The sequence below is a fragment of the Apteryx rowi genome, unplaced genomic scaffold (genome assembly GCF_003343035.1).
Source record: "Apteryx rowi isolate R43461 unplaced genomic scaffold, aptRow1 scaffold_15, whole genome shotgun sequence".
Classification (NCBI taxonomy): Eukaryota; Metazoa; Chordata; class Aves; order Apterygiformes; family Apterygidae; genus Apteryx; species Apteryx rowi.
In genome coordinates this window covers 1,874,461-1,899,594 of record NW_020447752.1, presented here as the reverse complement: position 1 = coordinate 1,899,594, position 25,134 = coordinate 1,874,461, and the positions used below count along the sequence as shown (strand labels likewise).

Sequence of the window (25,134 nt, the reverse complement as noted above, 5' to 3'; positions counted from 1 at the left end):
CGGAGCTGCCGCGGTTTGTTCGCGATACCTATTGCTTCTTGCCCGTGACGCAAGATTCCACTTGGCAGGTTTCAGGGTGTTTTATTTTTGTTCTCGTTCCTCTCTTTCATGTTGTGGGGTTTCCTCCAGCTCCCGATGAAACCAGAGCACCTCCTGTGCATCCACGAGGGACAGCAAAGCCTCCGGCTCCGGGCATGCAAGCAGGAATTAATTTATTCGCGGGGAGAGTGTTAGTCTGCATCAACCAAAGGGTTGGAGTTGCTCTGTCGGCCCTGTGTGGGCTGAGCGCTGCCTCGAGGAGCTCGCTGGGTCATAGGATGTGTCCCTCTGTTCCGGTTATTGCCAGCTCCATGATAGTTGGGCCGGATCACGTGCCAGGATTGGAGCAAAGCTGGCAACGGGTTGGTGTGGCGCCAGCAGCGGGCTGTGGACCTGGTTGTGCTCCGGGTGCGTGGCATGACTAACCTGTCTGGTTAAGGGTAACCCAGCTGATGGGAAGTCGGGTGTTTCCATCGAGTTAGTGGGTTTTGCATCAGCCTTTTTTCGCTTAATAAGAGAGAGCGAGAGTAGAGCAGAACGCATCTGAGAAGTCCTGCAGCTTCCGACTTCCCTCCAGCCGTAGGAAGGCAGTGGCAAGAGATGAGTTTATTTCTTTGAAATCTAGGTTCACCCTGGTTCTGCTGCAGTGACTCGGAGCATGACTAATGCACAGTTGCCACCACCGAGCCGCCTGGGCTTGAAACTGGTCCGGGAACTCAAAACAGTAGCACAAGCGCGAGGGGAGGGAGGCGATCTGGGGTTTGCCATTGATTATTTTGCAAAGTGACATCTGCTTTCACTTCCTAATTTGGGGCCTAGAAGACATTTGTTTCACTCAGAATGAAACCTTAAAATCCCCGCTGGTTGCCCAGCTGCTTTCACATGAGGCTGGCAGAGCTCACCGGTGTCACCGAGGCTGTTGCGCGGCTGCCGCGGGCTCCGAGATGCTCCGCGCTGGGTGCGCTGTGGCCATCGTCCTCCCCCTGCGACGGGCATCCCGGCCAGGCAGCCTCTAGGTGTAAAATTCACCTTTCCACGGGCGTCCTCCTAGAGCACAAGGGTGGCAGGAGCAGGGAACAGCTGCTTGTGCTTATGCTTGAGACCGTCTTGGGCGATCCGGGCGGGGGGGAGGCCGCATTTGTGTTGCAAATGATATTTTAATGTTATGGTTACCAGGCTAATCCCATAAATACCRGGGAGGCGCTCGGTTGCTGCCTTGCTGGACCTGTGCGAGCGGGCGGGCGCGTGTGCCAAGAGGAAGTCGCCCTGGGCGGCTGCCAGGGAGCACGGCGACGGCTCGGCCCTGCGAACCCCTTGCAAAGCCGCGCTCCTGCAGCACGGCGCCCCGCACGCCAGCCGAGCTGAGCTCGGGGTTTCGCTGGCGGCGGGGTGCGCCCGTCCCGCTCCGGGGCTCTTTCCTGGGCGGCAGCCAGCCCAACGGGTTCGCTCCTCGGCACGGCGGAGGAGGTCGGGGGCATCGCAGGATGTTGAGCTGGCGGCCACAGTGCCGCGCAGCCCGGGAGGGCATCAGCTCGCCCCGGCGGGGTGCCGGCCCCGCGTGCCCGGGTGCGGAGCTGCCCGGTGGCCTGAGTCACCTTGGCAGTGCCCACGCCGCGACGTGCGCTCCGGGGCTGGTGCGCGCGGGTGGGAAGGGCGCTCGGCTGCGGGCTCCTCGGCAAACCTCTCGCCGGCGTGGAGAGCAGGCGGCTCTGTCTGGGGGAGGTGGCGGCTCTGAAATTACGGCGCTGTCTTGCTCTCCAGCGCCGGGGACGTCAACACGGGCGACGTCAGACCCGCCGTGGCGTTGCGGCRGGCCTGCGTGAGTGTGCACGCCCTGCTTGCATGGAGACGTTGGGCTCTCCTGCCTTCTCCGCTTTTCCTGTGTCCCTTCCCGAGGACATACGTGGCCTTCCAGAAGGGAAGAGAAGAAGTGACTCATCGGCACTAAAGATGGAAAAGATACACTAGCTTTTACTCGACTGTTTTAACCCRGACAGGAGCTCAAGAGAGAGCGCTGGGCTTGGAAAATCCCATGTTGGGAAGAGTCCGCGAAGGGGCTTGCTCCTTCCAGTCCTCTTCTTGCACCAGCCCGGCCTGAGCGGGGTCAGCGCGAGGCAGCTGCCGAACCCGCTTGTCCCTGCTGGGAAGGAGATCCGACAGCACCTTGCTGGGGAGGGTGGAGAGGAAGCCGAAAACACTGGGTCACGGCATGGGTAGTTGCTTGCCCGCCTGCCGGGTCCTGGAGCTGGTGGAGATGTCCTGGGCAGCCGGGATGGGCCCGGGCTCTCTGCATCGGGAGCAAAAGCAGTCACCAAGAGCAGTGTGACATCCCGCGTCRCACCGAACCCCTGCGCTCTGCCGGCGTCTCGCCCGCGGGAGCGAGCCCCAGGGTGGCAGCGGTGCCGCCGGGCGTCCTGCTTTCGGCCGCGGCGCACCGGGACCTGCGAGCACAAGGGTTCCCCGCTGGGCGTTCCCAATGGGAATCAACAGCAGAAGAGTTAGGCCTGCTGGGCTTTGCAGGGGGAGGTGATCTGAATCCGGAGGAGATAAGCAGCAGAAATTACAGCTGCTACTGATGGAGCACTTGAGAAGTTGAAAATCCCACAAAAGGGCTGAATGTGCTAGTTGCTAAAGAAAAAACAGCTGCCGTGCTGAGAATCCCGTTTCCCCTCTGTGTCCGAAAATAAAAAAGCAATTCAGGGGCTTCCTTCTTGCGTTGCCAAAAACAGCGAAAGAAACGGCCCGCAACTCTGTAAATACTGCTGGTTTCTTCCTTCCTCTCCGGGCGCCTTTCCCTCCTCGTCCACGGGGCAGGGAGGGCTGCCAGCGCCGGCTGCTGCCGCTGCTCCGCTGCTCTTTCACGGCAGGCTGAGAGATGGGCCCTGCTCCGCCGGCAGCGCATCGGCTGGCAGCAGGGCTGCTTGGTTTTCTTCCCTCGGTGGTTTCCCCCGCCGGCTGCTCCTTTCTGAGGCTGGTGTGCTCCTCTTTGCAGAGAAAACTGGGGTTTTAGCCTTGATCAGTTGTGGAGGCACTTTCTTTTTTGTTATTAATTTCTCAGCTGCTTCTTTCCTGGGAAGGACTGACAGCACCATGCACCTGAGGTCGCTTTCCTGCAGCGTCCTTGCCCTTCTCCAGCTGGGTTTTGTTTGCAGCCGGTTTGGTTTTGGACACCAGCTCCTGCAGCCCAAAACCCTCCAGCTTCAGCTGCCCAGTTTGAGCTGGCAAGCGCCTCTCCAGCATCCGCCAGCCCCTGTGCAAGAGCTGCCGAAGCTGCTGGCCCTGCTGGCCTGGGGGTGTCCCTGTGCTAGCTGGCGTCGGAGGGCTCCACTTGCACAAACAATTCTGTTTGAAATGTTCGGATATGGTGAAAATGCRGAACACATGACGTTAGCTCTGACAATAACAACCACCATGGAAGGGCCATGCAGGGCTTGCACTGCATCCCAGCAGTGATATTATTCATAATAATATTAAACCTAATGTTAGCATTTGAGAGCTAATTCTTTACGGTCACAGACTTGTCGTGTCCCACTGACTTCAGCAGGAGGGTTGTGCATGCGTTTGAAAGCTCGTTCCTAGCACCTCTGTCCATGAGGTTGGGAGTCCGTGCACGGTGTCATCGGAGCAAACCTCCCTCTGCCGCCCGCACTCAGTGCTTTGGTGGCAGAGCAAGGTGCGGTGTGTTCGAGCAGCCGAGTGTCCGAGAGGAGCCAGGGTCCTTGCTGGAGGGCAGGTGCCCACGAGCCGGGTTGGTGTGCTGGGGAGAGCAGGGGAGTCCCCTCCATTTCGGGCTCTTCCTCCACTTGCCCTCTCCCTGTGCGTGGCCTTCCTTGTCTGTAACGGGAGCTTATCTCCCTCCCTGGGACTGGGGATAGCTGAATTGAGCGTCATAAGCTTTGGAGGATGCTCAGGGAGAAGGTACGAAGGACAGGCAAAGCCCCACTGGTCCAGAGTGCCTGTTTTACCAGTGATGTTGGGCCTGGAATGGAAAAGTGTGAGAAGACCTCACACTTGGACCTGTGTTGAGAATTTACCCTTGGTTGGTCCCAGTGCTTGCAGTGCATCTGTGTCCTGCTAAACCTTGCTTCTCTGAGCGGTATGACTCATGCTCAGCCTGACCAGCCGTCAGGGGAAAGACCTTGAGGAGCTGCTCCTTCAAAGCCCATCYCCTGATCTGCCTTTCTCACTTTGCCCTCTCAGGAACAGAAGTTTTGCCAGCGCTATGACCAGCTGATGGAAGCCTGGGAAAAGAAAGTGGAGCGCATCGAAAATAACCCCCGGCGCCGTGCCAAAGAGAGCAAAGTGCGGGAATACTATGAGAAGCAATTCCCGGAGATCCGGAAGCAACGAGAACTGCAAGAGCGCATGCAGAGGTTAGAGGAGAAGCGGTAGGAAGGGGCTGAGCTGGTATCGGACAGCCTTTCTCTTTTCTTTGTTAATGCTGTGGGATTTGATTGCGGGAAGAATTGCTTGGGGTGGCTATCGCTACGCAGGACCCATCTCTCCTCTTCTCTTGGAGTAATTACATGATGTACTAACTGCAGGAGCCAGCAAACAAACAACGTGCTGCTTTTTCCCCAGGGCGGCTCAGCATAGCTCCAACAGAGGAGGAAAAATGTCAGGAATGTGGCTGCCCATCTCCCCTCTGCTGTTAATTTCCTGGCGGGCCACATCAGAGCACATGGGCAGGTCCCTCTTTCTGGCCACCTGACCAGGATGGGACTAATTAGCCACTTAGTGGTAGGCCCAAATAAAGATGTGTGAGACTTGCAGATGGATTTGGTCGTGCTGATGATTTAGAACATGCTCACGCTTTGATTGCGGGCAAAGGGGGAAAACGTCTGCAAAGGTTACAGGAGTGACTACAGAAGATATGAAAGGAACAGAGGGTCCCACAGAAAGGGGAGTCCCCTGTCTCTCCCAGCCCATTTTCTCCTCTTTAGCTCACCCTCCTTATTGAAAGCACAATTGAGGTCATGCTGTTTCCTGCCAAGTGGAGAAGCAATTTTGTGATCTCCACCCTTCTCACTGAAAAATCCCTGTCCTTCCCATTTAAGCCACAAGGATTTTGCCTGGAGACACCTGATGTGCACAGAACCCAAATCCTTGTGTCCTTCATCCATTCCTTGTGCCCTTCAAACAGCTGGAGGTGTCTGAAAAGTCCCTAATCTGTGGCTTTATTTGTTCTATCGTAAAGAGATGGGGAGAGATGGTACTGACAGATGTTTTTAACTTTTACCTGTTTAATGTGAAAGATTTAAATTCCTTGGGAAATATTGTCTGTTATGTTGGGTGACATTGTAAGGGGATAGATGTTGATGGATGACTTTGATTTAAATGCTCCTGCGGCGTTTGCAAACCAGATGCAATGGCACGGTGCTAATTGCTCAGTGCTAAAGCTGACATGTTTATTCCATTGCTGCGATGTGATGAGGGGAACACGAGAAAATATGGTGGAGAGCATGGTTGGGTATGATGGGTGGTGTGGAGTGGGTGTGGGGATGTAACTGTTCCGGGAGCAGCAACGAGGGGGGCAGGAGCGGGGGTGGTTTGCGGCGCGGCGCCTCGTACCAGCCGGAGCATCAGCGCCTGAGTGTTTGCCTGCCCTTTCCCAGCAGGGTAGGACAGAGGGGCAGTGGTCTCTCCATGTCGGCTGCACGCAGCGAGCACGAGGTGTCAGAAATTATCGACGGGCTCTCAGAACAAGAGGTGAGACCGGGTTATGCGTTCTCCTCCTCTTCACCCCTCGCTCCTCTCATCTCCAAGGAAGCCAGCAGAGCACCAGCAGGCCCTGTGGTGGAACCTGTCTGTGCCAAATCCCACAAACTTCAGGCCGCGGTGAGGTTGGGGAGAATACCGCATGTGCCTAATAGCTTTCCTGGACAGGATCCAAAGTGAGGTGTTCATTTAATAACCAGCAGCATCTTTCTGGCCACTGGGRAGATGCAGAAGAGCTGTGCGATGGTTCTGCAGCAGTGAAACACAGAGCAAAGTGCCCCAGGCATTAGTGTCCAGCCAGTAGTATTTAATGGCATTCATCTGCCTCTTGGAGATGTGAAACCCCAGCTTGCTGCTACTCCTGGGTAGCACCCCACAAATGGCTTATTGCTGTTAGTTTGAACTGCAAGCGGAGGTGGGAAGCGGAGGCAGCAGGCGCCCTGGCTGACGGGTGAAGGGGTTTTCCTGTTTCATTTTGTTTTGAATGGGCTGTGCAGCTTGACACAGGGGAATCCTATGGAATGAATGGTTTGTCCATGAGCCAGTTGGCCCATGTCTTCCGGGAGTGCTCCATTCATCTTGAAACATCCCCGTGACCTTGGCTTCGTTTGGATCGGGTTTCACAAGGGTTCCACTCACTTGGCACAGCCGGCGCGCTGCAGTGAATGGATCACGCTTGGGAGGGGAGAGCAGCCATTGCCCCGCAGTAGCTGGGATGTTTGCTGCCCATGCACAGCTCTGTGCTGCTGCCCTGGGTTAGTTTGCTGTTGCAAAGTTAAGGCAACCACACAGGGGATGTGGATCTCGGAAGCGGAGAGATATTTCACAGTGTTGTAGAGGCGGTGGCCAAGGGGACCGTTGCATCATTGTGTCTGACGTCCTGCCTGGCATGGGCCATTAAATTCCACCCCAATAGTCCTCTGCAAAGCCCAGAGGCACCACTTTGCTCTTCTCAGAGGAGACCTGAAGAGCTGCCATTCGAATATTCAGCTCTTCCATGGAACTGAAAAAGTAGTGAGGCTGGAGCAGGGGATTGGTGCCGGAGCTGCAGGCGAGGGCTAACCCTCCAGGCCAGCRCGTTCCTGGAGAGGGGAGAGGGCTGGCTGCCCGCCGCGCTCAGGCGGGGTGTATCCGCAGCGCTCGGCACCCGGAGCCCTGCCAGGCGATGGGAGAGGCCCTGCGCTCCTCAGCTGTGAGCAGCGCTCCTGCCAGCTGCCTGTTTTCTTGCTGCTGCTCTGCTTATTAAATCTTTCTCGTTTCGTTTAGGGCAGTGTGCATTTGTCAGGGCTGATGTTCTGCTGCGAGCTCTGCCCCRACCTCCCGTGATGAGATGACACCCTCAGGGCATCCAGCATAACGGGCAGCTAGAGCAGGAGGAGTCCTAGTGAGGACAAGGAATGAGACAAAATGAGCTGAAGTATCTTTGTGCAAAGGGTTGTGATTTAGGAAGAAGAGTTTGGGGCTGGGTTTGCTCCTGGATCCCCCTCTTCCCCCATGCCCCGCAGTGGAGCATGCGCTCAGTTGCCGCGGGGAAGCAGAGCAGTGCTGGGCAGCCGAGGCTGGGGCCTGGGCTAGCAGCTTGCTTGAGGGATTAGACATTTAACGTTCTCCGAGGAACTGGCATCTAGCTGTACATCAAAATAACAGCATTTGAGACCGGGCCTTCCTGGATCAGAGGTTGGGATTTATGTCTGACCAGTGCCACCCCAGATGACAGGGAGGGTTCAGGAGTTACGGTGCTGCTAGCAAACAAGAGAGAGGTGACCCGAGCATCCCCTCGTCCCCACGGCACGGGTCTGTGCGCGGGGGACTGCAGGCAGCCTGGCCGCAGCGGCAGTCCCAGCGCTTGGGCAGGGAACGGCACAAGTGAGACACTGCTTTGGCTMCTCTGTTGTGAATATTTAAGGAAACTAGAGTGCCTAATCTGTCCTGTCCTGGCATGCTGCCTGGGTTCTGGATGGGCTTTTGACTTAAATCGGAGTAAAAGCATCAGACTCCATCTTAGGGAGTTACCGTTACAGGAATGGAAGGAGTCATGGCCCCGTTACGGGGACGTTTGGTCTGTTCACGTGGCAAAAAGGAATGGCTGTGTCCAGAGCAGCTCGTGTAGCTATCGGGAGAGAGGTGTGCGAGCCCGACTGTGGATTGATGCTTTTATTGACTGGCACGGGGAGGAAGGTAGTTTTGCCGCCACTCAGTTGATTTGGTTGTTTTATCCAGGTTTTATGGTCTGTGGTGGCTGAGACACTTCAGACTCAATCGAGGGAGAAAAGAGGGTGTGGATGCTGCGAGGAAATATCCTGTAACAATTTTAGGTCTCTGTAGAGCAGAAACAGAGACAGTCTCCCTCCTGGCCACCCTTCAGGAAGGCTTTGCAGAGCTGACCTACTTACCTTGCAGTCCGGCAGCAGGGGCCTGAACCTCCGTGTGGCCGTGGGTTTCATGGCTGGACAGGTTTTGCACTCTCTGTGCCACCACTGCTTTGACTTGTCTCTCATCGTGGTCRGGAGCTGGCTTCCTTAGGTCAGATGTTTTTACATGGTATCTTAGAAGCCCTTTATTTCAAAATGAAAGATTAATTGTTTCCTGGCTGACAGCGATAGCCTCTTTCCGCATTTAATTTACAGTTACTCCAGCAATAAAGCTGTCTAGTGCTTRCTTTTAAATTCTCCTGTTCCTCCGCCTGTCCTTTCCTCTCGAACATCTGTCCCCTCCAGCCTCCCACGGGCCTGCGGTGCTGACCAACTGTTCTCTCTGCTTTTCCCAAAGAACCTGGAGAAGCAGATGCGCCAGCTCGCTGTGATCCCTCCCATGCTCTACGATGCTGACCAGCAGCGCATTAAATTCATCAACATGAACGGCCTTATGGATGACCCTATGAAGGTCTACAAGGACCGGCAGGTGATGAACATGTGGAGCGAACAGGAGAAGGAGACCTTTCGGGAAAAGTGAGTGCAACCCACAAACATCTCTTAATTTAGCCTTTGGGAATTGTGAGATGCAGCCTGTGTAATGCCTTTGGCTGAGGTCCCAGCACTAAGCTGTGTGATGGTCACAGAGAGCAACAACCCCAAGGCAGGTGCCCTGAGGGAGTTGCCCAAGSCCTTGTCTTGCACCCAGGGAGCTGGTGTAGCGGAGTCACTGGGACAGACAGCTCATTCGAAGAAGAAAGCGGTGCTGTGACCCAGCCGCGGTCGCTGTGCTTGCCCGGGTCCTGGGCCCAGGGTGATGGACCTGGACAGCAAGCCCAGGCCTTTTTGCATGGTTAACTCGCAGGCCCTGTGGCAGATTGTCAAATATGTATACTTCCAACAGAGTGATCCTTCTTACCCAAAGTTACTTTTTTTACACCTTGGCTATATTGAAAACGAAGGTCGGGTTGTAATGTTAAGAAATCAACAGCAAGTGTACCAGGGTGCAAAAAAAAACAACCTTTAGGACAGAAAAATCTTTGTCCTTCATGATGAATACCCAGATGGTTAGCGGTCTGGGCTCTGCCCTGAATCCTGCCCCTCCCTCTACGTGGCAGAAAAGTAATAGTTCTTCTGCTTCCACTTGACCTATTGTATCAGCCAGTTTAAGGATAAAGCCAGTGAAAGTCAGTGCTCCATGCACTGCTGTTTTTTTGGATTTACATGTTCTTTGGGCACTGCATGTCTAGGGGGTTCTTGGGGCTGTCAGCATCAAACCAACCCATTCAGACACCCTCAGGCTGCATTTTGCAGCCGCCTCTCGCTGTACCTTTCCCTCAGCACTCCATCCTGCTGTCTGTAGGATTTGCCACCAGCTGCTGTTTCCATGGCTGCATTCCCACATCAGACACATGCAAACTCTGTCTGCAGTGTTTTCTCCTGTTTGCAAGCAGTGCTTGAAAACAGCTTTGCTTTAATGACTGAGATCAATTTGAGAATTTCGATCCCTTCCCTGGGTACAACTCTGCTGTCAGTTAAGCATGGGTCCTGGCTGAGGCTCAGATACAGACTTCCCCCTTATCCCCTACTCCGGTGGGGACTCCAGTGCTGTTCGCACAGAGGACCAGAGCGTGCCTGGTGCCTGCATTCAGCTTTGCGCTCTTTTATTTTTAATGTGCCCTGAGCAGAACGGACACGCACAAGGCTGGGTATCATGTATGTCTATAAAAACAGAGCTGGAGTTTAGCTTTCAGCAGGATCAGCTTTGCTGGGGCTCGCTGGTACGGACGTGAAAGAAGTGGGGTAAGGGTAGGTAAGCCAGGGTAGCGTCGTCCCTCGCAGCAGCACCGTCTTAGTGTGGACTCCAGCGATTGTGGAAAAGCACCGTGGATTACAGGCAGGCTCACAGCCAGCAMCGAGGGAGGAAAACGGGGATCAAGAGGCTTACTCGTCTCGGGTTCCCTTTGGATCGGCTCTTAACCTCACAGTGTAGACGTAGCCAGGAACAAAGGTGCCCAGAGGAAACGGGAGGGGAAGAGGCACCTTTACCTTGAGGTTCCCGGGGTAAAGCAGAGGCTAGGCTGGATTGTTTGCATTATTTTTAGGTGTGGTTGGGAAGCYGCAGATTGGGACAGAGCTGTGATCACAAGGTTTTGGTGGTGGTCATTAGGTGTGTAATTTAGATGTTCATCTCCACCACACCAAGCTAGGAACAGTCAGGGTTACCCTCCAGGTAAATCGGGGGAGCCCTCACTCGGTGTCAGAAATACCTCTGCTGTTTCCCTGCTGGTGAAGCCTCCTGCTTGCAGCTGAAATAAGTAATTGCCCAGACAGACCAAAAAGGAACAAAACAAGCAAACCAACTCTTGAGCCTTTTGTAGAGGAGAACCCTCATTGCTAATTAGCCTTCAAATGTGATACTCCAGTCTGCAAGGCTTGCACACAAATGACGCAAAGGCTAATTACTTCGTCTTTAATAGAGGGGCCAGGCCTGGCTAATGGGGCTGGAAGAATCCACACCCAGCTCTTGCATCCTGCTGTGCATGGTGGTTTCTGTGTCATCACCATGAGTGATGTGAAGCTCAAAGCATAAATACGGAAGAATTTCAGGGTTCTCACAAAACTCATTTTAAGCAAACATCCGTATTTGTGAGCTGCAGGGAAGGCTGCCGAGGGAGTCCAGCCGCAGCTCTCTCCCYGACCCCTCTGTGTAGATAGCTGAGCTACGTGGTGTGCTGCGGTTTCTGGCCCGAGGTGTTACGGTGAACCAGAGTTGTGCCATCCGTGGTCATGACTCGGAGCCTGCCTCCTCCACAGATCYTGAAAACCCAGTGCAGCTCTGTTCAGCCCTAATTGCAGGGGCTCTCAGAGAAAACAGCTCAGCGTTGCAAGACCAACAAGCTCCAAGTTTGAACCCATTTTAGCCRTCAAAACTTAACCACAAGGGAGGTTATGATTTGATTTGCATCTGGGCAGAATTTCAGATCTCTTTGCTGCGTGCACTTCGCTAGCCTGCTCCCAGGTTGGCCGTGGTTTGCCGTTAAAGAAGCAGGTGTGATTGTGGTACCACTTAATCCCACTCGGGCGTCGAGGCCCCRTCGTGCCGGGCATCCATCCCTCGCTGTGGAAACATGGCCTGGCCTGTGAAAAAATCTGGATTGCCATCTGCGTTACCCCACTGCCACTGTGTTAGCRTCAGTGATAACATGGCCAGTCCCTTGATCAGCCCTTGGTTTGCACCACGTGTGACAGGACAAGCCAGCTTCAGATACGTGCTGTGATCCCGATACATTTGAGCAGCTGAGCTGCTTTTCTTCCCTAGCATTTGTGGCTTCTTCTTTCTTCACTTATTATTTAGCCACATGTCTTGGGGGATCTCCCTTGGGTGTCTGTGTTATATTTGGATAGTTGTGCCCTGCAAAACACTTGACGGAAGAGAAGCTGCAGCTGCGTACGGGATAGAGACTGAAGGAGTCCCTGTAAAGCGCCAGAGCAGCCCGTTCCCACTGCGGTCCTCTGCGGTGCCCACCTCCCACATCCCGCCCCGTCTCGCGGGGTCGCCCACGAAAGCCTCGCGCTGGCGGCCACGGAGATCAAGTCCCCCTGCTCTGGCGACTGAGCCAGGACAGGGCTCTTGCAATGCTACCCGAAACAGAGGGAGTCCCTGCATCAAGGAGGACGTAGCTGGGTGTGTGACAGCCCAACGTCAAGCTGGAGCCAGGGCCATCCCTCTCTGAAGACACCTTGGTGGGCTGACAGTGAGTTGGGCAGCCAGGGTGGGAGCAGAGGCAGCCTGGAGGGAATTGCCCGCAGGGCGAGAGTCGGGGTCCAGGTACCGAGCTCTCCCCGAGCTGCCTGCCTTGCGCCCGCGCTGCAGTTTGCCTCTTTCCCGGTTTCCCTTGGGCAAAGAGCTTCAGCTCCTGCGGCTCGAAGGGCGTATTGCAGTACCGCTCTCCCCAGCTCCGCTCCTCGGRGCAGCACCCGGCCCGGTGGGCGCCTCTCTGCGGAGGCCAGCGCTGAGCTCCAGCCCCGGCGCGAGGGCCCTGCTCGCGGAGCTCGCCACATGTTGGCACTGCACCTGGTCATGGTCCTGCCAGCTGGGAGTACCTTGTGCCAACGGCTTGTTGGCTTTGCAGCCCGCTCCCACCGGCTTGGCAATGGGATTTGTTGGAYGAGATGTTCCTTCTGCGCCTGGAGATAGCTCCCTCCTCGCGGGGATGCACCTTCCCAGGYTGCTGCCGGCTGCCGGAGCTGCGGGAGAGCTTGCTGACAGCCTCCTGGGCGCTCCGGGCAGGAGGGAGCCTTCCTCCGCACCGCTGGGGAGCTCTTGAGCAACTCAGCAATGTGGCAGCTCCGTGCTTCCTCGTGGGGCTTGGATTTCCATTTCCTTCCTTTACGGCGATCTCTAATGTCCCAGCCTGGCTCAGGGTCATGCAAGGAGGCTCGTGGCCAGCCAGGCACTGTGCAGCAGAGCCGTGCGGGGCGCAGAGCGGTGCAGGGCRAAGCAGGGACAGGCAGCGTGGAGGCCAAAGCCACGTACATCCTCCTCGCTTAAAACRCTTGTCTTGCCCTTTAGATGACAGCAAAACCATCACCCTCCTCTCTTATCTTGCCCTGCTGTTGTACTCAGCAGTGACATGCGCGCCACCGGCTTCCCAGTCATTGATCGTGAGTCCTCAGGGAAGGCAGCTTTTATTACCCGGCCAGTTGTTCTTTCCTTTGCCAAGCCTTTTTTTCAATGCGTTTGGCATTCCTGAGGCCTCAGTCTGATATCTAACTGCCTGCCCTGCCCGTCCTGCCATCGGGATGGGCTGCCAGGGCTTGGGCGGTGGTGGCCGTGGGATTGAGCAGGGTGATGGATGGCTGTCAGGCACTGCCAGCCCCTCCTGCCCTCCCACCCTGCGACCAACCTCAGCAGAACGGGGCCCCCATCAGCCAAACTCCGCTGGGCTAAATTTAAAGTTCCTGTCTTTCTGGGAAGCTGATCAGCAGACACATATTTTCTCAAACCCGCAAGTCCCTGGAGAAGCTGGCCTCTCCGCTCCCAGCGCACAGGGCAGGGCAGCCCCACTGCAGGGGTGAGCTCGAACCTGGCGCCGCACTAACCCTCTCCGTCCTTCTCCCACAGGTTCATGCAGCATCCGAAGAACTTCGGCCTGATCGCTTCCTTTCTGGACAGGAAGGTAAGACTCAAGGCGCTCTCTATTCACCCACCTGCCTGCCTCGTGCTGTCTCTTCTGCATCTCATGATTTCTGGTAGTGCTGGAGCATCTAGCAGCTCCCCAGCACCTGTGGGTGGTGGTAGCTGAGGGCCCCTGGGAGCATGGTCCAGGCACGTCCCGGCTTCCTGCAGAGACACGGGGCTGAGTCAGCTCTGAAGAGCCTGGGAGCTCRGAGCCACAGGATGCGTGAGCGCATCCAGCCTGGTGCGTAGGCATTTCAGCCCCCCGCTTTCGCTGCCTGGGGAAGCTGCTTTCCAGCATCTTGTGCAGGCGTTTTCCATCCGCCAGCCTGTCTCGTAGAGGAGGTGCCGAAATCAGGCTGTGCCCGCTGCAAAGCGGAGGGGGCGGCCTGGCCTCCCTGCCTAGGGCAGGGGAGCTCGAAGATGGGGTGAATCCCAATTAGGCCAGCATTTCAGTTTGGTCTTGTGTGTACAGACACACACACACACACACACACACACACACCCCTTCTGAAAATACTGAAATCAGTCGTTGGTTTTTAGGAACAGTTGGAGAGCAGGAGGGCCTGAGCTTACCCACCCATTTAGTGTGGCTTTTCCCAATTTGCTGCTAATTGAACTGGTGGGAGAAGGGTTTGAAAGAGACCTGCAGGAATAGTGAGTCTTTGGTTCTGTTCTGATCCAGGCCATGCGGGTGACCCTGAACAGACCTGGCCTGGAAGGACAGGGAGGTGGGTCTTGAGGAAGAAATGCTTGGGAGCTGCTTGTTCTCTGGTTCTTGGAAGTTAGTTATAGCCTTCGCCCATCCCTTGCAGCATTTCGCCAGCATATCGCAGTGCGCTTCCCAGGAGAGATGGCCTGTGCTGTGCTCTTTTACACCACTGAGGCACAGAGAGGCGAAGGGATTTCAAAGTCTGATAGCGGGGTTGGAGGAAGGACGGAGATCTTGGGCTTGGGGGTGGGTGGACAYGCAGCCAGCCTGAGCGTGGTGGTCACTTGCCTGAGCAACTTTTGGCTCCAGAAATTTCAGCAGCAGCTGGGACACAGTATCCGTTCAATCTGGGGGAACCGCTCTGCTTTGAGAGGGGTGGACCTGGTGGCCTCCAGAGGTCCCTTCCAGCCTAAATTACGCTCTGATTCTGCCTGACTCAACTGGGAAGATCATTTGTGAGAGCTGGACTTTCCTGTCCAAAGCAGCAGGCAAACAATAGGGCAGCAGCAATCTGGTGTAACACGCTGTAAGGCACCAGGCTGTTTTCAGCCTTTTCCCACTTGTTAAAGCCGAAAGTGGTGGGACTTGGATGATGCTCACAATCCACYCTGTGTTCCAAGCTGTAAAATGTCTTCTAATTTTATTTGTACTCGTTTGTAAATCAGGCTGTAATTATGATACAGAACACATCCATTATCCTGTTGGAGAGAGATGCAAAGTATGGCTCGATGTAATGAATTAATAGATTTTTAAATTGTATTATAAAAAAAAATAGTGATCTTAGCCCTTGGAACAGATGACTGTAAGTTTTTGTGTTTGTGTGTATGTGTGTATAATCAGGGCTAGATTGGAAAGCAATCCAATTAACGCTTTAAAAGTTGCAATCTGGTTTGCGAATGGTCCTGCTCTTTGCAGAGGAGTGGGAGAGAGCAGCCCCGTCCGCCCGCTGACCCCTCTGATCCGAGAGGGACACCGCGGGAGAAGTCAGCAGCACCCTGTCCCTGGGCACCTGCAGGCGTTGTGGGTCTATGGGTTTATTTCTCTTTATACAGCCACGGAGCCCAAGACCAGCATTCAGTTGCACACGGACCCACAGTGTGTGGGACTTTTGCCAGGGTCGTGGTGCTGCTGGGGAGCGCAGCCAGGTCCCAGCCGCCCTGCTCTCGTTTTCCTAGCGTGGCTGATCCAGGACAGCGCTCTGCCGAGCTGACCGGGGGGTTTGGATAGCGGCTCCTGAATGCAGGGAGCTCGACGTGTCTGCGTGGAAGTCGTGTGTGTGTTAGCCAGTAAACCTAGCGGGTGGAAATAACGCTAGCTGACAGTCGCGTGGCAGGTTACGTGCGGTGTAACTACAACSAAGGGTGACAGGCGGCTCTCCCTACTCCGCTTTTAGTTGCCGCAGTCATCTGGGGTCAGCCCTTCCCCTGCCCTGAGATAACCCCTCGCTCCGCTTCGCACGCGGGGTGCGGGAGGTTCTGCTCTTCGTTCTGCGCCCCGGCTCCGGCTCAGCGCGCCTGCGGGAAGGGTCCCGCTCCGTCCCTTGGGAGAGCAGCAGCCCCGTGCAGGGCTTTTTACTCAGGCAGCGTGCTCTGCCCCCCTCTTTCAGTGCGCAAAGCCTGCACCAGCTTGGCAAAGAGAAACGATTTTTGCTGCAGATCTTCAGAAGCTGCAGGAGATATGACTATCTCAGGGCCTCAATATTGCTGCTAACAGTGCGAGGGACCAAAATGCTCTGTTCCCTAACTCGCCTATGTCGTTGCAGACGGTGGCGGACTGCGTCTTGTATTACTACCTGACCAAGAAGAATGAGAATTACAAAAACCTCGTAAGAAGGAATTACCGGCGGCGTGGGAAGAGCCAGGTAAGAGATGGAGGAGTGCATGGAAATTCTGTCCCTCCTGCTGACCAAGGAGCAGCAGCGATTTACACCTGCAGCTTCCRAACAGCAGCTTGTGGCTGAGCATCCCAAATGCTTCTTCCCTTCCCCCCGCAAATGGAGATCTTGGTCGCAGACTGCGATGGGGCATGCGAGTTTGCTCTGTATCACTGCTCAGGACATGCTGTTTCCTGGCAGTTATGTGTGCCCGTCRTCATCCCAAACTCTTAAGTAGCTTTAAAAACAAGCCAGGATGCTTGAAAACGGGGTGCAGTGAGTGCGGAAAGCCTGGCTGGCTCTGTGTGGTACCGCTGCCCAGCCTGCCCGGTGGAGGTGAGCTAGGCCTTCGAGGCTGCGGGTCTGTGCGAGACCCRAGCATGGCCTGTTTCTTTCTCCCCTTCCGGAGGTGGCAGCCAGCGGGGACGGTGCTGCGCGTGGCTGGAGGGGGATTGCCGCTTGGCAGCGACTGCCCGTGGCAGAGGTATGGGAGGGGAGTGCGTGGGGTGGGAGAGCCTTCTGGGCCCTACTGAACAGAGGTGTGCAGTGCTTTTGAAATGTCTGAGGGTATCCGCGATGCTCCTGGGGGCTGGCAGATTCAGTGCTGAAGCTAGGAGAGACCYGTACCCTTTTGGTGTACCAGCAGGAGGCTGGAGAGGTACCTAGGAGACCTCGGATAACACRAGGTGCCTGGGGGTAGGTGACTGAATCGCCCCTTGCTGTTGCATGACCTAGATATGAAGTTGTCACCGTGCCAGTGTTGTTGCTGAGATCACTCAAGGTACCCAGAGAGGTCCTGGCCTCTCAGCRAAGGAGCTGTGTCCCAGCGGATGCTTTAAACGAGAGGAAGATCCCACTGGTGAATCCCCAGCTCGGTGAAATGAACATTTATTCACTTAACGAGGAGAGTGAGATGACTGCAAAGGGAGTATCTCCCCAGATAACATGGGGATAGGAATGGAAAAACTGGCCTGTCCCGTAGCACCACTGGCATAAGCAGTTCCTCATGCTCCATGGCCATAAAAAGCAGCACTTGGGTCTAGAGCCTGATTGGAAGGGAGATAGGTAGCCTTGCTCCAATTTGATTTCTGCAGCATTAAGACATGAGAATAGTTAGCACATGACGAATGTCATGGACGGGGCCCAGTTTTCCCTTCTTTTTTTTGGAGACATGAGAGATGGATAAAACCCTATTAGATTATCCAGTCCCTCTCCCAGCAAACACAGGGTGGTTCCCTCCAGTACATTTTTATAGTGTTTACCATGGTCTGTTTTGTTAGATCACAGCAACTAGAACATGAGGCCACATTTGTTTCTTGTTAGCGGTGGAGACATTTAGCACAGCTAATTCTGGTTTCAATGTTAAGTTGAGCAAGGAACAAGTGTGGATGGAGGGAGAGGGGCAGTCTACTGCTCTGCTCTGCACCTAGCTGTTCCCTTAATGTACCTCTGTGGCTGCAGAGCTGCCTGTTCTGCGCTCAGTAGATACTGGTTGTGTTCTGGTTTTTAGAAGTATCCCTAGTTACAGAATTTCCCAGGGTACTTTCTCTTGCTAATGAAGCTGGTCCTGCCTGGGCAGTAGAGATCATGTGTTTAGCCTTTGGAAGTAGGGATTAGCTGCCTCTTGCATCGACCGTAATAAAACACAGGAGTGCTTTTCCAAGTAGGGGACAGCAATATTTGTAAATGAGTGAGACACTGAGACTGGTGGGCTCTGAGGTGTGTGGGTTTCACCTTTGAGAGAGCTCGACCAGGACACTATTGATTTTGAAAGAAAGGTTGGATCCACGATTCTGGAGGGAGTGGGACAGCCAGCGCTCCCGTCGCTGCTGGATGCTCAGGTGTAAGATGGACGTCCTGCAGGCCCCATGGAGACACATGCTGTCAGATCTGCATTTGGTGTCACCTTGCTGAGATCACAGTGAAGATGGTGTGGAGACTGGTTAGCCAAAATACGTGTCGCTACACACCAGTGCGCGTTGTGTAGGGGCCAGGCTGCAGTCCCTGCACAGGGGAGAGGTAACTGGGCAGCTGCGTTCAGCCTAGAAGGTTGTGCCGGGATTCACTCTTCCTCRCCCTGAGATGTGTTGAGGTTGCTCTCTGGTAGCTGTGCTGTTCAGACAGGGTTTAACAGGCCTGGAGCAGCTCTCCCCCAAAGACCTTGGGAGATTTGGAGGCACGTGCTTTTCTGTGCTACTATGCAGCTAGTATTTCCATATGTAACTTGCATCCCTTTCCGGTGGTGCTGCATAAAGAGGAGGTTCRGAAAGCCAGGCTGGAAGGAGTCCAGTTCCTCGGTGTGCTGGCTTGGTAAGGGCATGCTTCGGGGGGGGAGATTGGAGCTGCTGGCAGAAGCCAGTGGGAATGGTGACCCATCTCCCTTGTGGCCCACTCCACTCTGCCGGCGGGTGGCTGCTCTTCGCCCTCCCTCGGTGTCGGCTCTCGGGGCAGGATGAGGCGCAGGCGTTGCTCTGGCCACAGCCGGGTGTTTGGCCGCAGGACCGACCTTCAGGGAGCCCGGTCTCCTCGGAGCACATGGCCAACGGGACCTGCTCACCCCGGCCAGGCTGGCTGAGCGGGTGGCTGTGCTGACCAGCATGGGAGAGGTTTGCTACCACCAGTTTGGAGGGCTGGGGTGGTGGTTGGACGTTCCTGGGTCACTGGGTGGGATTTTTGCTTAGTGAGCATCTTTGTAAACTGGTTGAATTCTGCCTGTGTCGGGGGAAGGTGAGCTCCRTTTTGGAGGTCTGGCCAGCTATGCTGACCACTTAAATTGGTGGTTTTGGCAGAAATAAGCCAGTCCCCCAGGCTCAGCCCACACCTTGGCCATGTCTGCTCCCTGTTTGCCCCTGTTGAGCCCCGCTCTGTTGTCCCAGTTCAGCCATGCGCAGGGCCGTCCACTGAACTGGACTGCGAGGAACTAATCCGGCCTAAAAATAGCTTCTTTTTCTCCTTGGATTATTTTTAACCCTGTGCAGCTCCCTGAGCCCGTTGCCCATGTGGCCTTGCAAACAGTTGGGGCTGCGCGGCTGGGGACCAGGGCCGTGGGAGGCGCGGGGCCACCGTTCCTGCGTGAGGTCCCAGCCCCGGGAGATGGTGAGCGGCTCGGGGCAGGCGGAGCGCGGCRAGAGCGCGGGGACCGGCAGCGGTCTGGGCTCGCGCGGGGCGAAGCACGGAGAGGCCGTGGGGCTGCCAGCGAGCGYGGTGCAGCTTTGGGGGGACGCTGCGCTTTGGTCCCTGCGCTGACGTGACCCGTCCTGCTGGGAAGGGTTAAAGCACTTGAACCCCACAAGTGGGATTTAATGGATTTGGCGGAGGGGAGGGGGCTGGTTTGCTTCTTATCGGACGAGAGGAGCAGATGAGTTGTGATACAGATTGCGTTTCAAGTGGCCCTACGCTCTTTCCTCGCTCATTTTCTCATGGAGAGGTTGGTGGTCTTATTTGCTTTTGGAGGCTGCGGGGAGCTTGAGAGAAGAGAAGTGGAGATAATTATGAGTAGAAATAAAGCTACTCTGGTGTCAAGATTATCATTGTGGCCTACTTATTAAAAGTATATTAAAAATAAGAATCCCATTGCTCCTTGGCTGATGGTCCCCTGGCAAAGGATATTCCTCATAAAGCTGCTACTTATTGCTAAAAACCTCCTGCCAAGAGCGGGGACTTCACATGATTCCGCTTCCAGTTTGCCATGAAAACGAGCAGCCTCGCGTTCCAAGGCACGGCGCATGCTCCGCGCCGCGCCGCCTTCTCCTGGCGCGAATGAATGAAAGGCACCCGCGCCCGATGCATCGTTAGGCGAAACCGCGTTCCTGCTCCCGAGATGAGGATCCTTTCTAAAATAACCCTCTGCATTCTGCGGTGAAGAACGTAATTTCACCCTGAAAGGCGAGAATCGATGCTAAAAGTAATGACTTCGAAGTACGTAGTTTCCCACTGGGCGGGGGGAAGTTTGAGTCATGGTAAAACAATCCGATCCAATATTCAATGTACATTAATAAGCATAAATTTGCATGAGCTTGTAACGAGGGCGGCGTGACGCTACCCCGTGTGTGGCTGCGTTGCCCGCAGGGGCTGTTTGCGCTCTCCGGGGTATTTCAAACTGCAACTCTTGCCCCACTTAGAGGGGTCCCCGAATTTGATACTGGGTGGTTATCRCACTGGGCTTAGCTCTTTGGGCAAGGTGCTGAGCCTGGCTGCAGTAGCTGTAGTAATTATTCCGTGCAGAGTGTGGGGGTTTTTATTCYGGAATAGATTCGGTTTGATTCTGGAACAGCGTGCCCGCAGCGTGACGGCACGGACGTAGCACAACGGTGGTGGTTTCTGTAGCCGTGCGTGCGAATTCCCCCATGGCAAAGCTGCCGGGCTCCCGCGCCTCTCCGAGCTGCGGCACAATGCTGGCGTCCGCACTCGCAGGTGGACGGAGACGCGGGGCCGGGAGGCTGGATCAGCCACCGGGCCGCGGTGGGGATGATGATTCAGCGGCAGATGAAGTAATCGGAGCCGGCGGGAGGACGGAGCCCTGCGAGCCCGGCGCTGGCAGCCCCGCAGGATATGCTGTCATGCCGATTCCCCCGGTGCCGCTGTCAGACGGCGCTCAGATATTCCACCGCGCAAGGGCCCGGCGCTGCGAACTCCGGCRCTTTCGAGGATTCGATCTGCAAAGGAAACTCGTACCGGAGGAGGCCGGGGTGCTTGGCGTCCCGCAGCCCTTCCCGTGGGAAGCGAGGCGGCGGGGGGCGGCGAGCTGCGCACAGCCGCCGCGGGACCCTGCCCCGGCCGGAGCGCGAGCGCGGTCCTGCCAGCGCTGGCGGCATTTTCCCAGGCCCACCCTCTTCCCTGCCCCCTGCCAAAAAGCAAATCGAATGATCTGTGCCGCTGCCGGCCCTCCCTCCCTCCCTCCCTCCCTGCCCCGAACGGCGGCCGTTCCCGGCTCCGCGCGCTGGGGCGGATAAACAGCCTTCCCTTCCCTCTCTGCAGGGGTCTCGCCAAGCTGCCGCTTAAAACGTAGATTTGGCACATACCCTTGCTCAGTTAGGCACAACAGGGAGGATGAACGATGAGCATTTATTTCTGGGAAACACTCGATTTTCATCAGTCCAGGGAGCAGTTCCTTGTTAATGACCAAGGGTTTGACAAGTCCTCACTAAAAAGAGAGGAGATGTTGGTCATCCAGTACTGTCGAATAACGCAGCGCATCATGCACACGCGTTCCTGGATGTGACGGGTAGACTTGACTGCCACAAATACCAGTAMATTACCTCGCAAGGCATTTCGGTGTGCGCTGACTTGAGCCCTGTATTTTAAACAGTGCTTAAACTCTTGGAGGAGCAGGCGTGGACGGGCGGCTGGGGCTGCCTGCCACGGAGCTCTTTGCACGGCTGAAAACGAGTCCCGGGAGTGTCAGCGTTCGGGGCGGTTTCCCATCGTGCTGCCGTGGTGCTCAGCCCGGCGGTGCCGCTCTTCCCGGGCGCYGTCCTGCGCCGCCGGCTGCGGCGGACCCGGCCGCCCTGCCGGCTCCCAGCGCCTTCTCGAGGAGAGCAGCGGGGCTCCGGTACATGCTGGGGTCGCGCGGGAGCGTTTGCTTTGCAGCAGYGATCCCTGCTCAGAGGCTGGCAGTACGCACCTCAAAAAGAGGCCGGATTCAATTAGGAAGAGGGGTCGTTTCTGGGAAAATACCGCATCTCTCCTGCCATTGCTGCTGCTCGGGAACAGGCTTGGGAAGGGTCAGCGCAAGTCTCCCCCTTGCCGTGCCCGCTCCACCTGGCGAGGTTCGCCTTCACGGGCAATCGTGTAAGTCGTTGTTCTGTTTGGAAGATGGGAGAAACTCCTCCTGCCAGGTGTAGTTGCAGACCTTTATGTGCTTTTTTACCCCAAAATGCAATGAATCAGTTTAAAGAGTTGCCCTTGCTGCAAAAGCCGGGTGGGCTGTCGTGGCCGATGGGTCGAGCATCAGCGTGTTTGCGTAGGAGAGGTGGACGGGGTGCGACGCCTGCGGGTGCTGAAGCTCCTGTGGTTCCTCGTCCCGCAGCCCTCCGTCAGCGCCCGCGTGGTGCCAACCGGGGCTCCGACGAGGCTCCTTCGGTCCRGGTGGCCGTTGCTGCCGAGTCCTGTCCCCTGGCCGTGCCCACGCAGGTGTGCAGTGCCCGTCCCCTGGTGTGAACGCGTTGCAGCTTCTCCACCGGCCCGGCACAATGCAAACCCATCTTCCTCAAATCCCGGCTGCGGTTTTGGGGGTGATTGAGCGAGAACCACGTGGCCACGTTTGGGAAAGGAATGATCCGCGGGCTCCGCGGAGGAGCAGCAGCGCAGCCGGGCAGGGCCGTGCTGCCGGTTGACAGCGCTGGCACGGCGTCAGACTCACGCGGTGGCAGACCGTCCAGCCACGACAGCTGAGCTCTCCGCGTGGCCTGATTGCGTCCGCAGTCAGAAATAATAAAGCGGCCACTTAAAAGCGAGGTGAGCACCCCCTTCCCGACCTCCCCCGAGTCCGGGCTCGTGTTTCTCCGGCAGCAGGTTGATGCGGTCCCTAAGCGGGCGCTCCGCCGAGCCTGCGCTCACGTGAGCAGTCGCRGCGGCCGCAGAGCTGCGGAGGGAGGTTTGGAAACCAGCCGGGGAGCCGCTGCTCCCGGCAGGGGAATTGCAGCATCCTCCTCTCGGGTCTGCGAGAGGTAACGAAAGAAAGAAGCGGTGGGATTCGGAGAGGTGTTGTTTTCTCTGTAGTCATGATCCAAGATTGACTGGGAGCCGTAAGCAGGTCGGAGCCAAAGGGAAATAGGCAATTCGGAGCGTTGCTGAGCCTCTTTCTCGAGCAGCCATGGCTGAAAATCCCTGCAAAAGCTGGTTGCTCCGGGATGCCGGGGCTTTCGTGCCCCTGGTGCACGTGTGCCGCGCGTGGAAGCTGGCCCGCTATCGCCAACCCAGCCCCGCTCCGCTTGCAGTGTTGTTCGAGGGGTCACGCCGCCGCCTGGAAGCTGCAGGCGGAGAGCGATCGAGCCTGGCAGTATATTTAGAGTGCGGTAAAGCAAACCGCGGAGAAGGGAAAACACGTGTTCCCTGCCTGGGACGGAGCGGGGGCTCATCTCTGCTGCGCTCTTCCCCTCTGGCCATTTTCCCTTCGCGAGCAATCAAACCACTTTTTTTAAAAACTCAGCAGCGACCCAGAAAAGAAACATTTCCTCTTATGGCGAAGCCCTTGACGGTTTAAGGAGGGAGCAAATGAGCAGGGTCCTGTACAAGTCGCTGTGCAACGCTCCTGCGCTTTAACGAGATTACGGAAGGCGCAGCGGGAGCCCCCGGGGACCCTGTGCGTCCCAGCGGCCGCGCCGCCCTGGGGCCGCGCTGCACGTGCCCCCAAGGCCCCCAGCGCCGCGGAGGATGAGCCCAGGGTTCGGTGCCCGAGCCTGGCCCGCCCGGAGCAGCCCTGCTCCCCCGCGTGCCGCAGGGCGCCGGTTCCCCGTTAAACCCTCGGGGAGGATAGGGATCGCCTCCGTTCCCTAACGCTCGAGCGTTTTGTGGCCTGCGGGGCCCTTCCAGCGCTGTGCGCTGGGAAGCGGCCGAGGCTTTTCCCATCGCTGCCGTGCGCCGTGCGGAGGTTTTGTCGTTCGCCGGCTGAGAAGCGCTGCCGCTCCAGGGTCTCCCAGCTTCTCCCAGTAGGAGCGTTGCTGCTCTCCACCCGATGGGGCATGTTGAGCCTTACTCGATACCGCACTCCTCGTCAAACGTGAGCCCGGCCCTTTGATTTTTGACTCGCTCCCGCGGCCGGTGGCAGCATCAGGCTGAGTCGCGGGAAGCGGGCGCCCGAAGCCTGGTAGCCAGCAGCCGTTCTTCCTTCTCTCCTCGCTGTTTTGGCAGCGGCTTGTTTTGATTTGTGGTTTCTCCCAGGAGCGGCGGGTGCTGCGCGCGGTCGTGGGAAGCCCGGCTCCGCAGGCCGTGGGTGGCAGGAGGGGCTGAAGCCTTCCAGACAGTCACATCAGAGGCTTCGGGCCCTGGGAGGCAGTTACATGACACGTATATATTTATAAGCCGTCCTCCCCGGGCTCTATATCCAGCCTGTCTCCGAGGGCCGCACGGGGAGGGCTGACGTGATCCGCGAGATGCTGCCGGCGCTATTTGTAGCGGCCGCGCGATACCGAGCCTCGGCGGTAAATACGCCTCCGCCCCCGCTCTGCCACCGCGGCAAACGGGCTCGGGGGGGACCTCGAGGGCCTGGAGCAGGGAGCAAAGCGGGGCTTCGCCGCCGAACCGCTAGAGACGGGTGCCGGGGGCTGAGCCCTTGGAGGTGCAGCAAGGGCCTCTGCGCCCGTGTGCGGGTGGTGGAGAGGAGGGATGCTCCCAGCGCGCCCGCGCCCTGCCCCGATCCGGCAGAGCTGCTCCCACAGCCAGCAAACCCCCGGCGCACCCGGGCCAGCATAGCTCCGTCCTTTTGCCTTTGGCTTATCTCGAACTGTTTTTAATCTGCGCCTCCCTGATTGCACGCAGTGACCTCGGCCTGAGCTGGGCGGCCCTGGAAAACACCGTAAATGCTGTTTATCTGGAGTCGCCCCCAGGAGAAGCGAGTCGCCGGTGGCCTGGCCGGGCGGGTGGGCTGGCGAGGGCAGGGGGCCGCGGGCCGGCACGGCACGGCAYGGCACGGCTCGGCTCTCTCCAAAGACCCCATTGAGGCCGAGTTAGCTGGAATGTGGCAGGGAGCGTGAGCACCGGGCAAGCCYGCGGCGATGGCTGGAAAGCCACGTTCGAGGGGAAACCCCAGCCCTGGGGGCCCGAGGACGTGCTGGAGAGGTAACGAAAGGAGCTCGCTCGCCTTGCGGCTGGCCCGGCGCGCGCAGCRAGTCCAGCGCAGGAGGAGCGAGCAGCGCTCTCCTCCTGTCGKATTGAAGGAGCGAGTGGAGTCGATGCTTCCCGTGTTGCATCTGTCTCCCGTAAGAGCCTGGGGCTCTGCTCTGTGGCGTTCCCGTCGTGACGCTGATCTGGCTGATCCCGCTGCCAGGGCCCAAACAGCAGCCCGGCAAAGGGCTTTGGCTGGCTCTCGTGCGGCGCCCGCGTGCGGGTTCCCAGCTGGGAGCTGAGCCGGGCTGGCCCACGGTGGGGCCGGAGACCCGGGTGGGAGCAGGCGCCCGGGAACAAGCTCAACTAAATGTCGGAGGGAGAAGGCGTTGCAGAAAGGTTGGCGATTCCCGTCCCCTTGCCCGGGAGGAGCCGG

At 57.1% G+C, this 25,134-nt stretch overlaps 1 protein-coding gene across 1 annotated transcript in view; it reads left to right on the top strand.

The window, feature by feature from the left end:
* NCOR2 (nuclear receptor corepressor 2) overlaps window positions 1–25,134 on the top strand; it is a 222,757-nt gene that overhangs the window by 115,348 nt on the left and 82,275 nt on the right. Inside the window, exons 10-14 of the mRNA XM_026058822.1 lie at window positions 4,240–4,412; window positions 5,655–5,748; window positions 8,527–8,705; window positions 13,297–13,351; window positions 15,825–15,923. Coding sequence (XP_025914607.1) covers window positions 4,240–4,412; window positions 5,655–5,748; window positions 8,527–8,705; window positions 13,297–13,351; window positions 15,825–15,923 — 600 coding nt within the window. The remainder of the gene's footprint in view (window positions 1–4,239; window positions 4,413–5,654; window positions 5,749–8,526; window positions 8,706–13,296; window positions 13,352–15,824; window positions 15,924–25,134) is intronic.